Consider the following 14,641-nt stretch of genomic DNA (forward strand, 5'->3'; position numbering starts at 1 on the left):
GGCCCCACACTGGCTACTAATCTGCAGAGCCATGACAACCAATGCAGCCATGCAGTGGTGTGCTGTTGCTGTGATGTTGCCAATAAATCCAGTAACACAAATAGAATAGGAAAAAGACCTTGAGGAATTTAAGGAGATTTTTTTATTTTCCTTCTTTTGAAAGAACACCTTATGAACCTAAACACTGCCCAAAATGAAGTTTATATTGAAATTGTAAATCTCAGTCTTTTGTCTCCCAAAAACAGTGCATTCATATGAGATACAGTCAATTATACAAACTACGGTAGCTGTGCATGTGTCTAAACCAGACGACAGTTAAATATATCATTGTACAAAAAAGTGGACAAAAGATGAAGTGGAAAGAGAAGAAAGCAGAAGTGATTACTCACTGTCGAACTAAATCACAGTATTCTCAATCATCACCAAAACAACATGTGACCAGTTTGCGTGGCACTACACTCAATATCTCGTGATGTCTGTTATCCTTTCAATACTTATTTCTTTATAGTTGTGCAATCTGTGTAGATCACTAGAGGCCACTAGGGGCCGCTGTTGAGCCTTGTTGAGCCAAATTGTTTCAATGGAAACATACATTAGAAAGAGGTAAGTAGACAAGTACAGATATCAGTGTGGGACCAGATGTTGCACAGGTTGGTACCAGTAATGGGTTGCAGGGTGTAGCAATGATTCAAGACATCCTCCCTCACCTCCACACATTATTCATACCTTATGTTTGAACTTTCTTATTGGCTCTTCTGTTGTAGGTGGCAAGCAAAGTATATGTCAACTGACAACACTACCCTGCCTGACTATGTATGTGTATGACTCTAAACCAAGTGTTATTTGTGATGTGTGATATTCACATATCACTCATATTACTTAGGCCTACCAGTTACTCATAATTATATCAAGTAGACCTATACTCTACTACTTAAAACCTGTAGGCAATATTTTTAAAAGATCATTGAAAATTATATTTTCATACAAAACACTGCAGAGTGTCCTTAGGCCCATGAAAGTGTAGAATGAAAGGACTACACTGATTAAACTGATTAAAGGACTACATTAGACAAGTATTAAACCAAACAATCATGTTCTGTATTCTGTACCAAAATATGATCAATTCCAAAATAACCCCTTTACTAACATTTTTAAATATATTTATGGGAATGGTGACTTTGGAACATGCTGTGTATACTTCGTTATGGTGCTTTGTTTACAGAATGGATTATCAGGTTTAGTCTTTCCTCTGAATGTGAGCAGATTGGCTTGGTGCTGCGTTCATCCTTGAAGTGGACTGAAACCGCAAATGTCAGTGGAGCATATTTGTTTGAACAGATGCCGAGTGGCCTTATTAAAATAGTGCCAACAACATGAGCGAGCACAGATGTTTGGAGCCTCTTCTCTGCCTCATCTGTGCAGGGTGGGTCCTTATCTAAAAGGTATTCCTGGAATTTACATGCCTCTCACACAGCAGGTAGCACTTGTCTACCTGGGCAGAGCTACATTTGTTTACTTTCTGGGCATACTACTAAGGAATCTTTGAATTTTGTATTGAACTTTTCAAACAAGTTTTTGAAAAACCTTTTAAAGTTAACCCTCCTTGAAATCTAATTCCATCATTTGCCAATAAAAAAAGTATGTTAGACGAAATAACATCACCCTTCACATAAAGGGTTACAGTTACATTAAAAAGTAGGATACATTTGTTGGTCCAGTCCATAGTCCAGCAAAGTCTAACCTGGTGTGTGGAAAGAATGCCTATTAATCGTTTCATGGACAAGCGAGCCAAAAACAAGGTTGATATCAAGAACGTTTTCTGAGGGAAGGGATGGGCTAAACATTAAGGGGGAGGGCTTTTCGTTGGCCTCTGGGGACCATCAACCTACCACGTCTGCAACTGAGAGAGGTCTAGAGAGGAGCATCAACACAGCCAGGCACATGACCAAAGGAGAAGAACAGGATTAGGAACAAAGAAGGAAAGAAATTACGAAAATACGGAATGAAAAGCGTATGGTTTAAGGACCAGCCGGAGAACTAAAAAGTGCACCCGACATAGTCGCTTAGCAGAGTTGTCCAACCGCTATTCCTCTCAACGTTTAGAATAGACAGGATCAGCGTCAGGGCGGCTAGATGCAGTAGCCAACTTATAAATATATTGCAAATGCTCAGGCCTATTTTTATCCCTTAAAGTGGATGCAACCATTTGTCACTCCAATAACTTATTTTCTTACCACGTTTCACTTGCTGCAATGTTCTGACAAATAGAGAAAAAAACGGACCGACAGAAAAGTAGGCAATAGGGAAAGCAATCGGGGGCACAGATTCATAACTTTACCATTTGAAGTCGGCCGACGAATGGCGTCCCGGAGAGACACGCTCGAGTTGTTGCTCGTGTTCGCATGCTGGCTGTGCGCCCACGGAGCTGCACCCAGGCAAGAAGTCAAAGCAGAGGTAAGTTAGCAAATAGCATGGTCACACCTATGAGATATGAAGCAGATAAGCAAATAGCATGGTCACGCCAATGAGATATGAATCATTAAACGTGGTGAAGTGATGTTGCCTGTTTAGCTAATGCAGGAGTTCATATTAAACATTGATATCTTATTGTATAAAGTTATTGAAAACCGGTATAAAACATCTTCACTCACCTGACTGATCTGCCCTGAACTGTCTTGCGGTCACGGGGTTGGCGTTGTTTAAGCATATGGATGTTTAATAAACAAAGTAATAAAAGTAAACAGCAGATGAGGTGTTGTAGGAAAGACTGAAAGTGTTGTAGGACTGAGAGTGCCCTTTAGCCCACACATGGTTTGGAAACAAGGGCCACCAGAAGCCATATCGTTGTGACATGAAGGGACATGAAGCAAATAATCAGCTGTTTGCCTTCTTTGTATAGCAAATTAGAATAAAATAGGCAATATATATCTATTTTAGGTTCCTCAGCTATTGTAAATGAATCTGGAAGGTTCATCTTGGAGTTCCCCTATAGAAGTAGTCTTTAGTAAAGAAACCATTTGATCCACAGCTAACCATCTTCCATAACTGTTTCCTTATTGCTGTAAAAATGTTCTTAATGTGATTATCTTATTAATGAATAAGATTAAGAACATTTTCTTCATGCATGTGCATGGGTGTCACCTTCATCTTACAGTAGACAGGACAAAGGACTGTGTTCTTTGTTGTTGTCCAGCAAATGGTTGGAGGCCGGCCAAAGCATAGACAGGCAAGAGCCAACTGTTCATCTTCGTCTGAAGTATCATGCTGGAGTGTCCAGTGTCACTGTGTTGAGCCTGGAAAGCTTAGATAATCTCCACATGCACAGATTCTGTCTATGTTTGTTGATATCAGGCTAGTCTGAGTATGTACATTTTGTGTACATTTATCATGTAGGAATATTTTGTAGCTGAATTCATGAATAATTCACGTTAATGTAAATGTTTCAGGTTAAATGTTCAGGAAGTCTTTGCTCTCCTCAGAGACTGGAGGTTAAAAGGAAATGGTGGGGGAAAAATACAAGATGCTGAGGATGCACAAAAAGGGAAGGCTGGAAAATGTCATGGCTTTTCTGTTGTGGTCAAACGTGGCCAGATATGGTGTGGATGGGGGATGGGGGTTCAAAAGAGATGAGGTCTGTTTTTCACTAAAGACAGATCTAATGGTTGACATATGTCTTGAGTTATGCTCGAAACTGGAAGGAGGGGTTTTGACAAAGCAGAACATCCCCCCCCCCAGCGATTCCCAGGAAGTGATCTCGTTTCAGAAGGATGCTTTGGTGAGGATATCCTCACAGCTGCATCGCTTTGTATGTAGGCCACAACGCCACTGTGCATCACTGTGATTTATGGTCAATACAATTACAACATGAGGGCTGACAATCCTGTAGCTATCCTAAACACTCATCCATAGCCCCTCCAACACAAGCCTCTCTCCACACCGGTGGTGAAAGAAAAAAAAGCTGAATTGGCCCAGGAAAATGCTGACTCGATACGATGCACGACGTGACTGGACTTGACGTCTGAGAAGCGTAGGAGTTTATTTCTTTGCTCGTCAGCTCTGTAAATATTTTGAAGAGGTTAGTGCTCAGTGATGAGCTGTGTGGCAGGATGCGTCCCAGCAGTTCTTCCAGAAACCTCAAAGTTAGTGTTTTTCCGGCCACAGCCCCTGACATCACGTCCTGTGTTGCTGTTGCCCACTTTGATCCACCTGGGTTGTGACGCGTGGGGAGGGAGAGCACTGATCATGCTTTACGAGAAGGCCTACTTCACTAACGTTAGTTAACGCATTAATTAACAAGAACAAACTATGAATGTCATTATTAATGAAACACAAGTAGGCTAATGTGAAATGCTGATAGAGCCAGGATCATCCAACTAATTTTGATGAATGTATTTAACATGAACAAACTATTAATGTTAGAATTAGCAAAGAGTAAGTAATGTTGCATGATATAGTTAATAACTATGGTGCAAGCCATAACGTGCAGCAAAAGACAGAGAGAAATGGAGAGATCTTGTTGTGGCCTTAAGTGGCCTTGAACAAAGAGGATTAGTTATAGTAGTTAATCATTTTCCTAATGTTAACTACTGAATTTAATTGCTGATAGTGAAGGATAAGCTGATATAAAGCCTTCCTGTTACACTCTCAGAGGGTGTCTTGAGTATGGATAATTGTCGGAGGAAGAGTGAAGAAGGTCTCACGAGAAACAATGAGAGAGAACAGGATCATGAAAGACAGGAAATACAGTGGGAGGAGCAATGCCCACATGGAAGACAGACAGGTCATTGTAGTGGCGTAGATGAGGTCATTGGGGGAATGAGAGGGTGCCATGTGTGAGTGATGAGATCAAGCTCCCCAGAATGACCGGAAAAGGACGCCTGTGGTTGCCACTTACATCCGCTTCTGCGTCTGCAGCTGGGCATAGATATGTCTGGAAAGGATGGCAGGAGGTGGGAGTTTGCATGTCTAGACGTCTGGTCTGCTGAGACGTGTGCACCTCTCATCGGGTGAACCAGTAATTGCTAAAAATCACTGTCTTGCTAAACACTTGTCTTGTGCAATGGTCACGGGTATCATCTTCCCCCGTGTCCAAAGGCCATGGTTGGCCTGTTACCCTTCCATGGAATTTATTATGATGTTATGATCCTGATGTCTCTTTAATTAGCATGGCGTGTGCACTGTCTAGCATAGATAGACCAACAGGAAACTCTACTTGAAACACTTTTTTTTTTATTGTCATGTTTGGTATCCCACAGTGGTAAAATGTTTCTGGACGCTGAAATTCTTGGCTGTTAATTGCCATGGAAGGATGTGTTGAAATTGTTGGTTCTTGGTAAAGAGCTATTTGACTAGCATGCATAAACATTGTTTTGAAGATTAAGCACTGCATTCCAAGCTTCCTTTTCAGTGTCCCTCAACAAACCACAAGCATGTAAGGGTGAAAACAACATATAGGAAGAAGGCTATGGCTGTTTAGAGCACTTTATGGTTAGAAGATAGTAACATTCCCAGCTTGCTTCCTTCTCTTAGGAAACAGAAAGAATATTGTATCCACATACTGTCGTATACTGATATTACGTGTGTGTGTGTGTGTGTGTGTGTGTGTGTGTGTGTGTGTGAGAGAGAGAGTGTGTTTTGTAGAGTTCATATCTGCTCAAGATGTGTGGATACATATCAGTGACATTATGTCAGTGGTATGTATAGATGGGCGTGGAGCATTTTTGTGTATTGATTTGGTAGTGGCAGAGTGTAACTGTTGATACGGTTTCTAATTCCGTCTTGGATCACAAATTGCATTAGGAGCAGTTGGGAAGCTGTCTCTGTGTGTGACTGCTTTGGACTTGATTACTGTTGACTATTCCGTTTTTTCCATTGGCCCAGAATAAACGGAACAACTGAGTAAAAAACTTTCCCCTTAAATTTCTCTTCTCTTTTCCTCTCTTTCTCACTCTTTCTCTCCCTCTCTCTCTCTGCTTCTCTCTTTCCTCTTATTCTCTTTGTGTGTGCCACACAAATAGAGAAACAGGAGTCCATGGTCAAAGGACCCTTATGTTTGGAGGGGGTGTCATATTAGTGAAAGCAAACAGAAACTACACAACACTTTACTGTATAGAGGACTGATTAGCAATCTCATTCATATTTATGGTGCAGTGACAAATTTATACCAGTCAAAAGAGGATTCATACTGGCTAGTGTGGGTCCTGCACCTAATATGGAAGTCCTACAACTTCCTCATGGGTACAATACAGAAACCTTAAAGTCAGTCCAACAATATCAGAAGTACTGTAGCTCTCTTCCTTTGCCACTAAAAGCATACATTGCCCATTTTGGTAAAAAAAGATTGTATGACGCGGATGGTCTTTGCATACCAGAATCATGTTTTTTGTTGAAACTACTTGTCAGGATAGTGCCTCATGCCAGGACAGGCTAGAGGAATTAGTGGAGAGAAGTGAAAAAAGAGTGAACTTTCCTGCTGGCTTCAATGCAAAGCCAGGAAGAACTGGCAAGAAACGAACAAATAAAGAAAAGCTCCCGAGATAAAGAAATACTTTAATCTACAGCATGCCACCCCAGTCTACTGTTGGACTGGGTCAGTGCGCAGTAGCCTGCCTTATAGCCTTGTAGGTTAATTTATCCTATTTCTCCACAGTTTTTACGCTTTACTTTTCATTCATCTCTCTTTTTTTTGTTGTCGTTGTCCCTTCCCCCCACGTTTTTATGTCGGCCGCCAGCCTTCCTTCTCTTTTCCTCATATGGATATAGCACAGTGAGTCTTTATTTCAGGCCTGTAGCCGAGAGGGTGAGTCAGAGCCAGAGTGGCTGCAGTTGGAGATGAAGTCCAAACACAAGTGTGTGTGTGTAAATGAAAGAGAGAGAGGGAGAGGAAGGGGGGGACACAGACACACACTGTGATCATTAACCCGGGTGAATTCAAGATTGTAAAATGGAGTGAGTGAGTGAGGGATGCAAGGAGGGGGAGGGGAAGAATGGATGGAGGAAGTGCATGTGATATATATAAAAGGCACCAAGGGCAAACACAGAATTGCGTCAGTGTCTAATGGCACGCAGAGTGACACAGCCATCTGACACACACACACACATGGTGCACGCAAAAACCGGTGAAATCCCCAAAGATGTAAGAAACTTGGATGAATGAGGGGGGAACCGCAAGACTGCGTCAGAGCGTTGCCATCCTGCTGTGTTCTTGTGTGTGGCAGAGACGTGTGCCCTGTATGAAATACGGAAATACCTCGCTTTCGAAAGGCTCCTTGGTTCCACAGAAGAGAGGAGAGAAGATAGCGGAGATGTACAGGCCGCTACTCAGGGTGTGGCGGCACACAGCTATTGACCCTCGGGATTCTGGGATGGGGGTGGGCGGAGGAGGAGGGCTTGGAACGAGCGAGAGCTTCTGACTTTGAGGTTTGGATCGGATTAGAGAGAAATTCCCAGTAAAATTACTGACTGACTATGTGGTTTCACTAGAGACAGCAACTGTCTCATACAAATTCAATGGAGCACAAGGCCATGTCCATATACGATCCTTCCCTCTCCCTCTCTGTCTCTCTCTCTTTCAAAGACAAGAGTAATATAATGCCCTTTTGATGTATGTACATTGACATGACATCTCTGATGGCACTCTAAAGTAAATAATTGACCACATGTGCTACCACCATGCCTGCCCCTGAAACTGTTACCACTTTGTTATCGTACTCCTCCCTATCCTGATAAAGGCGGCTTTGAAAGAACAAATACAGCGGCTTCAAACTTCTTGTAATCATGTGCCTGTTGATGCTAAACAGTTACAAGGACATCAAAGCACACTCTCAGCTCTTGTACTGTCACAGGATTGGATGGAGCACAGGACTCTTTTCAAGCTCTTTTTTTCTGGTAACGGCCAAGGAGACCTTTGGACTAAAGCCCCCATTCATACCCCACCTCCTGGGGCAAGTGGGGAGGATCTCCTAATGTGTTGTGACGTTATTGTTGTAGTTGGGGCGAGTGAGGTCGTGTTTATCCTCAGCAGAAACCCTTATTCTGTCCATTCAGCTTGTTTTATTCGGCTGTAAACAGCTGACCTCAGCACAGGCACTTAAGTTTGGTCTGCCCCAGTTTCAATGTTGATGTACTCCTATCGCTTTCAATGCAAAGTGTTTTATTTGTTATGAACATGCTATGTATGTTATGGTGAGGCTTCATGTGTGGCTCTGGATGTTTGTGTAAGCTGGGGATAAAATGCTGAAAGCAAGAAACATGTTCAGGCCAAGTAGAATAAAAGGTTTGGCTTGGCTCCTTGTTTTTTTGTTTTACTTGGGTTACCAGTACAAGCCTTTTTAAGTTACATTTCTCTAATATTATCAGTCAGTGTTTTATCTATATGTGCAGTGGAACATCTGTTTGGGAATTATACGACATTTGATTATTTAGCTATCAATTTGACTAATGATTTTGTTTAAGGCATATGGTAATTGTAATTTTAATTTCCCCAGACATGGCTGCAGCAGTATGGGTACCTTCCGCCGGGTGACCTGCGCACGCACACTGCACGCTCTCCAAACTCAATCACCTCCGCCATCTCTGCCATGCAGAGGTTCTACGGCCTGAAGATCACCGGCAGCATTGACCCAAAAACCCTAGAGTAAGTCCCTGTTGGATCTGTTTCAGAAAGTAAAGAAAAAAACAACGCACATCCAGAAGAAGAAGTTTGCACACTGAAGGTGCTCTTCAGGTTAAGTAAAGGTCTACATCAGACCCATATTGGGAGCTACCTTCAGTGTGCTGACTTCTGTTTCAGAGAACAGTTATTTGACCCCCTTTGATCCTTTTGTCTTACTCTGTGACTACAGTGTGTCACTGTCTGATGGGAGAGTGCATTATTTTGAGGTCTAGTTGGTCTCTCTCTCTCCCTCTCATCCCTCTATGGGGTCTTATTAGCGCATCTTTCGCCATGTGAAAGCAGCTGACAGGGGCCCCATAGCCTCACAGCCATTAGCGCCGGTTAGCCGGAAAACCTGCTGGACAGAAGAGCTCTGAAGGTCTGGCACTCATGGTTCTGGGAAATCAGAGGTGTATCCTTTCTCCTTTCTCCTCTCTCTCTTCTCATCTCATCTCATCTGATCTCCTCTGCTCTGCTCTGCTCTGCTCTCCTGCATTGGAGGGTCTGTCTGAAACTCAATCCCCCTCCACTGTGCATGACCTCACCGTGGTGATGTGGTTTCCAGGGCGATGAAAAGGCCGCGCTGTGGTGTCCCAGATAAGTTCGGCGCGGAGCTAAAGACAAACCTGAGGAAGAAGCGCTACGCTATCCAGGGACTGAAGTGGGAAAAGAACGAAGTCACATTCTGGTGAGACAACGCCGCCGCAGTACCGTGTAACAGAATAATATGGTAACAAAAGAAATCAAGTGACATAGTTATTACAGAAAATTGCAAATGAAATAATACAAAATAATCACCCATAACACTAATTGTAATCTTCCTTAGAAATTAGAGCTTTACTGTTGTGGAAGTTGATACGCCCTCAGAAGCACCCATAGCCCTTACGGAAAAGTAATCTTGGGTATATTGTAAAATCCCTACACTACTCCACCTCTGGCCAAAATTCCTGGGTGACTTGTCTGTAATGTAAATCACCCCCCTCCTCTCTTTTTTCCCTTTTCTCCCCCTTCTCTCTATTTCTTTTTCCTCTGCCCTACTTTCCCTGCTATCCCTTGTCCCTCTCCTCTCTTTCCCCTTGCTTTGTCTTTTCTCCATTCTTTGTCTCTCGCTTTTTCTCTCTCTCTTAGTATACAGAACTATACTCCCAAAGTGGGAGAGTATGAGACCCATGAGGCTATCCGAAAAGCCTTCAAAGTCTGGGAGCGCGTGACCCCGCTGCGGTTCCGCGAGATCCCCTACAGCCACATACGGGACAAGGTCGAGAACTTCGCCGACATCATGCTCTTCTTTGCCGATGGTTTCCATGGCGACAGCAGCCCCTTCGATGGCGAGGGCGGATTCTTGGCGCACGCATACTTCCCTGGCGCAGGCATCGGAGGGGACACACACTTCGATGCAGCTGAGCCGTGGACTATTGGCAATCGGGACCTTTTAGGTGAGAGAGAAATAGAGTGAGCAGGAAAAGAACCACTGTAAGAGTTCCTGACACCGTCCCCCCACGACTCTCATGTTGCTTTCCATTGTGTTTTTGTTGTCTGCAGCCACTTTGAATAGAGTAGCAGCATGCAGGTCTCAGCAAGTAGGCCTGTTCTTACCCTGGCTTAAGTGCTTCTTGTGGTTGGGAATTCTGTTTAGCGGGTGTGTCCCCAGGTTACTGACAAAGAGGCCTTTGACTTAGCCTGTTATCTCTATTTGCTGAGAGCCGCTCACCCTGGGATTTACCCACAACTGAGAACAATACCACCTCATACCAAAACACTCTCACGCAAGTCTCATTTAGAGTGTTTAACACAGGATCGAGGAAACCATGTGTTCAATTCAGAAACCCCTGTAGCACTATCAGTAAATGCAGTGTGTCCTGCAGGGCAGATTTCTGATGTAGTTGGGAAAACTGCAGGTCCCAACAAGCAGTGTCTCTATTTTACCAGTTTGCTGACGGCAGGGTATTTGTTCACTGTGGGGAAAACCTTGTGTTTATCATGTGTCAGTGCTTCAGTTTGAAAGTTTTCCATCCCCTTCAAGACTTCCTCTTTGAGAGTCACCTGCATCAAGGCCACCATTTCCTGCTCCCCCTATGTGATTCACTCTAGGCTCAGGTGGCATACAAGGTCAGAGTTTTTGGTCCTCATGAGTTATATCCTGTCGCAGGTAATGACGTGTTCCTGGTGTCCGTGCATGAACTGGGCCATGCCCTTGGTCTGGAACATTCCAACGACCCCTCTGCCATCATGGCTCCGTTCTACCAGTGGATGGACACAGACAACTTTGAGCTGCCCGAGGATGATCGCCGAGGAATTCAGCAGCTCTATGGTGAGTCAATAACTGTCGTAACCACAGACATTAAGTCGCTGTTAGCTGTGTCATTGCACTGAACTTCACTTTGAAGAGATATGAATTTTCATAAGGGGAATTTGTATTCTGCCTCGCTCTTTGTATAATGTGGCCGTTGTGTTCCCATCCACAGGGTCAGGCTCTGGGGGTCATCCTCGCCACCCCATCACCCCACGCACACCCCACCACCCTCCTGAGACCACTCACCCACCTCGCAGACCCGGGGGCCCCCGCTACGGCCCTGATGTCTGTGAGGGCCACTTCGACACCATGGCCATCCTTAGAGGAGAGATGTTTGTCTTTAGGGTAAGTGTATACCTAACGAGAGAGAGACAGAGAATGTGTGTGTGTGTGTGGTTGTTTGTCAGCCTAGCTATATGGAAGTTGTGTATGTGTGAGTGTATCCTTAACATTTCTCTGCTTCCTGTGTGGTCATGCAGGATAAGTGGTTTTGGCGAGTGCGTAGCAACAGAGTCCTGGATGGATACCCCATGCCCATTGGGCACTTTTGGCGCGGCCTGCCTTCAAACATTAATGCAGCATATGAACGGGATGATGGGAAATTTGTTTTTTTCAAAGGTAATTATGTCATACGGCAACATGATTCAACCAATCAATTTAGCTAAAATGTTGATATGTGAAGAATGACTCATCTTTTTCCGTCCCCCCTCTCTCTCCCCATAGGGGATAAATATTGGGTGTTCGCCGAGTCTAACCTAGAGGTTGGCTACCCTAAGTCACTGAAGGAACTGGGCAATGGACTCCCCAAGGACAGGCTCGACGCTGCCCTCTTCTACACCCCGACTGGCATGACCTACTTCTTCCGAGGAAACAAGTCAGTCTCTCTGTTATAATGCACTCTTTGTGGTTTCGTAGAAACCCAGTTGAGTGGGAAAGATGGGGTTGAGAGAAAAGAGGGGCTTATGAACAAGTGCTCTGTCTTCCAGATATTATCGCTTTAATGAGGACACACGCTCCGTGGACCCCGACTATCCCAAGCCTGTCAGCGTCTGGCAGGGAGTTCCTGACAACCCCAAAGCAGCTTTCATGAGCAGAGACCAAGGTAATTTCCTCTCAGTGTGTGTGTGTGTGTGTGTGTGTGTGTGTGTGTGTGTGTGTGTGTGTGTGTGTGTGTATGCTTAATATATGAGGTTTTGAGTGCACTGTGTGTGTGTGTGTGTGTGTGTGTGTGTGTGTGTGTGTGTGTGTGTGTGTGTGTGTGTGTGTGTGTGTGTGTGTGTGTGTGTGTGTGTGTGTGTGTGTGTGTGTGTGTATGTGTATGTGTGTGTGTATCAGTCCATGAGATCAACAGAAGCTATTGCTCCCCCAAGCATTCTTTCAGAGTCTCACACACAGATACGCCTACACCTTGCCACTCCCTCTCTGTCTCGCAAGGACTCAGACAAACACACACACACACACACACACACATTCAACACAGGGCAGGGCAGATCTTCCCACCACTGGCTGCCAATGCTTGTTACATGAGACACAGGCTCTGACTAGGGATATGGCTGAAAACAGAGCTCTTGTGTGACACCCCTCCCAATTCCCTTAAAGGATAGGCAAAGCACTTAAATAGTAAGCCTGGGCTGAAATGCACTCACAGACAGTTGTTTGTATAACGCAAATAAGGGTGACAAGGTAGAAAACAAGGGAGCAGTAAATAACTTCAAAGCAAATGAGTGGTTATCAAGCTGAGCCAGTGCTCAGGTTACTAGCTTCGTGCAGGGCCTGTAGCGACCAGTCTGGGAGTACTCACATATATATCCTACAAGGAGAGAAAAAAGACGGCCATCTGGGCAGTGAAAGAGTATATCACGGGTCCCCATCCCCCTTGCATAGACTTGAGGAAGATAATCGATTATCATGGTCGTGAAATCTTAACCTACCATCCCCTCTTTTTTTAATCTCTATCTCAGGTTACACCTACTTCTACAAAGCCAACAAGTACTGGAAGTTCAACAACCAGCAGCTGCGTGTGGAACCTGGCTACCCCAAGTCGGCACTGCGGGACTGGATGGGCTGCCCTGATGAGGATCCCAAGACGGGTGGACGTGGCGGCGAGGACGACAAGCCCGAAGAGGACAAGCCCGTAGACAAGCCCGACAGGAGAGGGGACCCAGACCGGACGCAGGACGAGGAGGAGACGAAGGAGGAGACGGAGGTGGTCATCATCAAGTTTGAGGAGAAGGGCGGCATGGGCAGTGGGGTCGGGGTGGTGGCCGTGGCACTGCCACTCATGCTGCTGGCGTGCGTCATCTTCACACTGGGAGTGCTGCTCTTCTTCCGCAGGAACGGCTACCCACGACGCCTGCTCTACTGCCAGCGCTCCCTCTTGGACAAGGTTTAAACGAGCCGGGGAGCCAGAGAGAAAGACAGAGAGAGGCAGAGAGAGAAAGGAGGAAGAGATGGCAGAGAAGGGAGGAGGAAAGAGAAGTCGAAGAGAGAGAGAGAAGACAGGAGAGAGGAGGTGTGAGAGCTTGATGGCGAAGAGAGGAAAAGAAAACAGAAGATCAGTGCCTGTGGCGATAATGTAGCTAACTATTAAAATCAAATCTGAAACACTTCAAAAAAGGGGGCCAGGCACAGCTATACGTTACTATCAACACACGCTCTGCACAGAATCACAGCCACACAACGAAATGATACAAGAAGAAGAAAGAACAAAAATATCAAACTCTAAGACAGCAAAATTCAGCATTTAATGTTGGGCATTTCCATTGTACTCATTGCACTCAGATCATGTTAGCCCTGTCTTTGCTAAGATTACAGGCAGATGATTTCTGGTTATCCTTCTCTCCTCTTCTTTTGTTCCTCTCCCCTCCTCTCTGGCTGCTTCTGCCCTCTCTGAGTGTAGTTGACGCCAGCTGATCGCTGTTTGTTTAGCCATTTTTATAGTTGCTGTTGTTGTTTGTTTGTTTTTCATTGTGAACTGTATCCATGACTACAAGCCCACAGTCATCAGTCTCCAGTATTGCAAGCATGTTGTACGAAGGGGAAATTGTAATCAAAATGGAGACGTCTCCTTGCATGGTAAACGCCGTGGAGAAAGCCAAATGTTCATTGCAATTCATTTGTGATTTTAAGTGTGGGTCTTCAGGCCTCATTTGTTGCACATTTCATATAAAGTTACACCTAAGACACACACACACACACACTCACACACACACACACACGCTCTCACACACACACACACACACGCACACATAAATGCATTCACAGGGCAATGTGTGTCCTGTAAAGCAATCAAAAAACAAAGAACCAGAGCCAGTATTGTGTTTTTACTAAGTTCCTGCCCCAACCCATGGTTTTCCCACACTAAATGCTGAAATGTTTGTCCTGTGTCCTGTACTACCACATAATATTGTACTGTAATGTTAATGGCTAATGACTATTATAAATATAAATGATAATGTCATTATTATTATGACTATTATTATTGTTGTTGTTCTCCTTGTAAAGACTGTTGTTTTTAACATTGCAATTAAATGTCCTGCTGGACAGGCAATTATGAAGTGGCCTTTATTTTGGGAAGTGAAGGGGTGGGATGTGTTTTGAAATCTGTTTTTTTACATCTCAAAAATAAATTGAAAATATGAAAGTAACTTCTGTTATTGCTCTTGTTTACAGTTCTTGTAGAGACTAATGGTGCT

At 44.3% G+C, this 14,641-nt stretch overlaps 1 protein-coding gene across 1 annotated transcript; it reads left to right on the forward strand.

Annotated features, from left to right (window-relative positions):
- The first annotated feature begins 1,853 nt into the window (after positions 1 to 1,853).
- On the forward strand, positions 1,854 to 14,593 carry mmp14b (matrix metallopeptidase 14b (membrane-inserted)). The gene is made up of 10 exons (XM_012835338.3): positions 1,854 to 2,454; positions 8,487 to 8,635; positions 9,219 to 9,341; positions 9,782 to 10,089; positions 10,803 to 10,964; positions 11,119 to 11,291; positions 11,426 to 11,564; positions 11,670 to 11,820; positions 11,933 to 12,048; positions 12,908 to 14,593. The coding sequence occupies exons 1-10, from the start codon at positions 2,359 to 2,361 to the stop codon at positions 13,336 to 13,338; spliced, it is 1,848 nt and encodes a 615-aa protein (XP_012690792.2). The 5' UTR covers positions 1,854 to 2,358; the 3' UTR covers positions 13,339 to 14,593.
- Positions 14,594 to 14,641: the final 48 nt, after the last annotated feature.

This window comes from Clupea harengus, chromosome 22, assembly GCF_900700415.2.
Source record: "Clupea harengus chromosome 22, Ch_v2.0.2, whole genome shotgun sequence".
Classification (NCBI taxonomy): Eukaryota; Metazoa; Chordata; class Actinopteri; order Clupeiformes; family Clupeidae; genus Clupea; species Clupea harengus.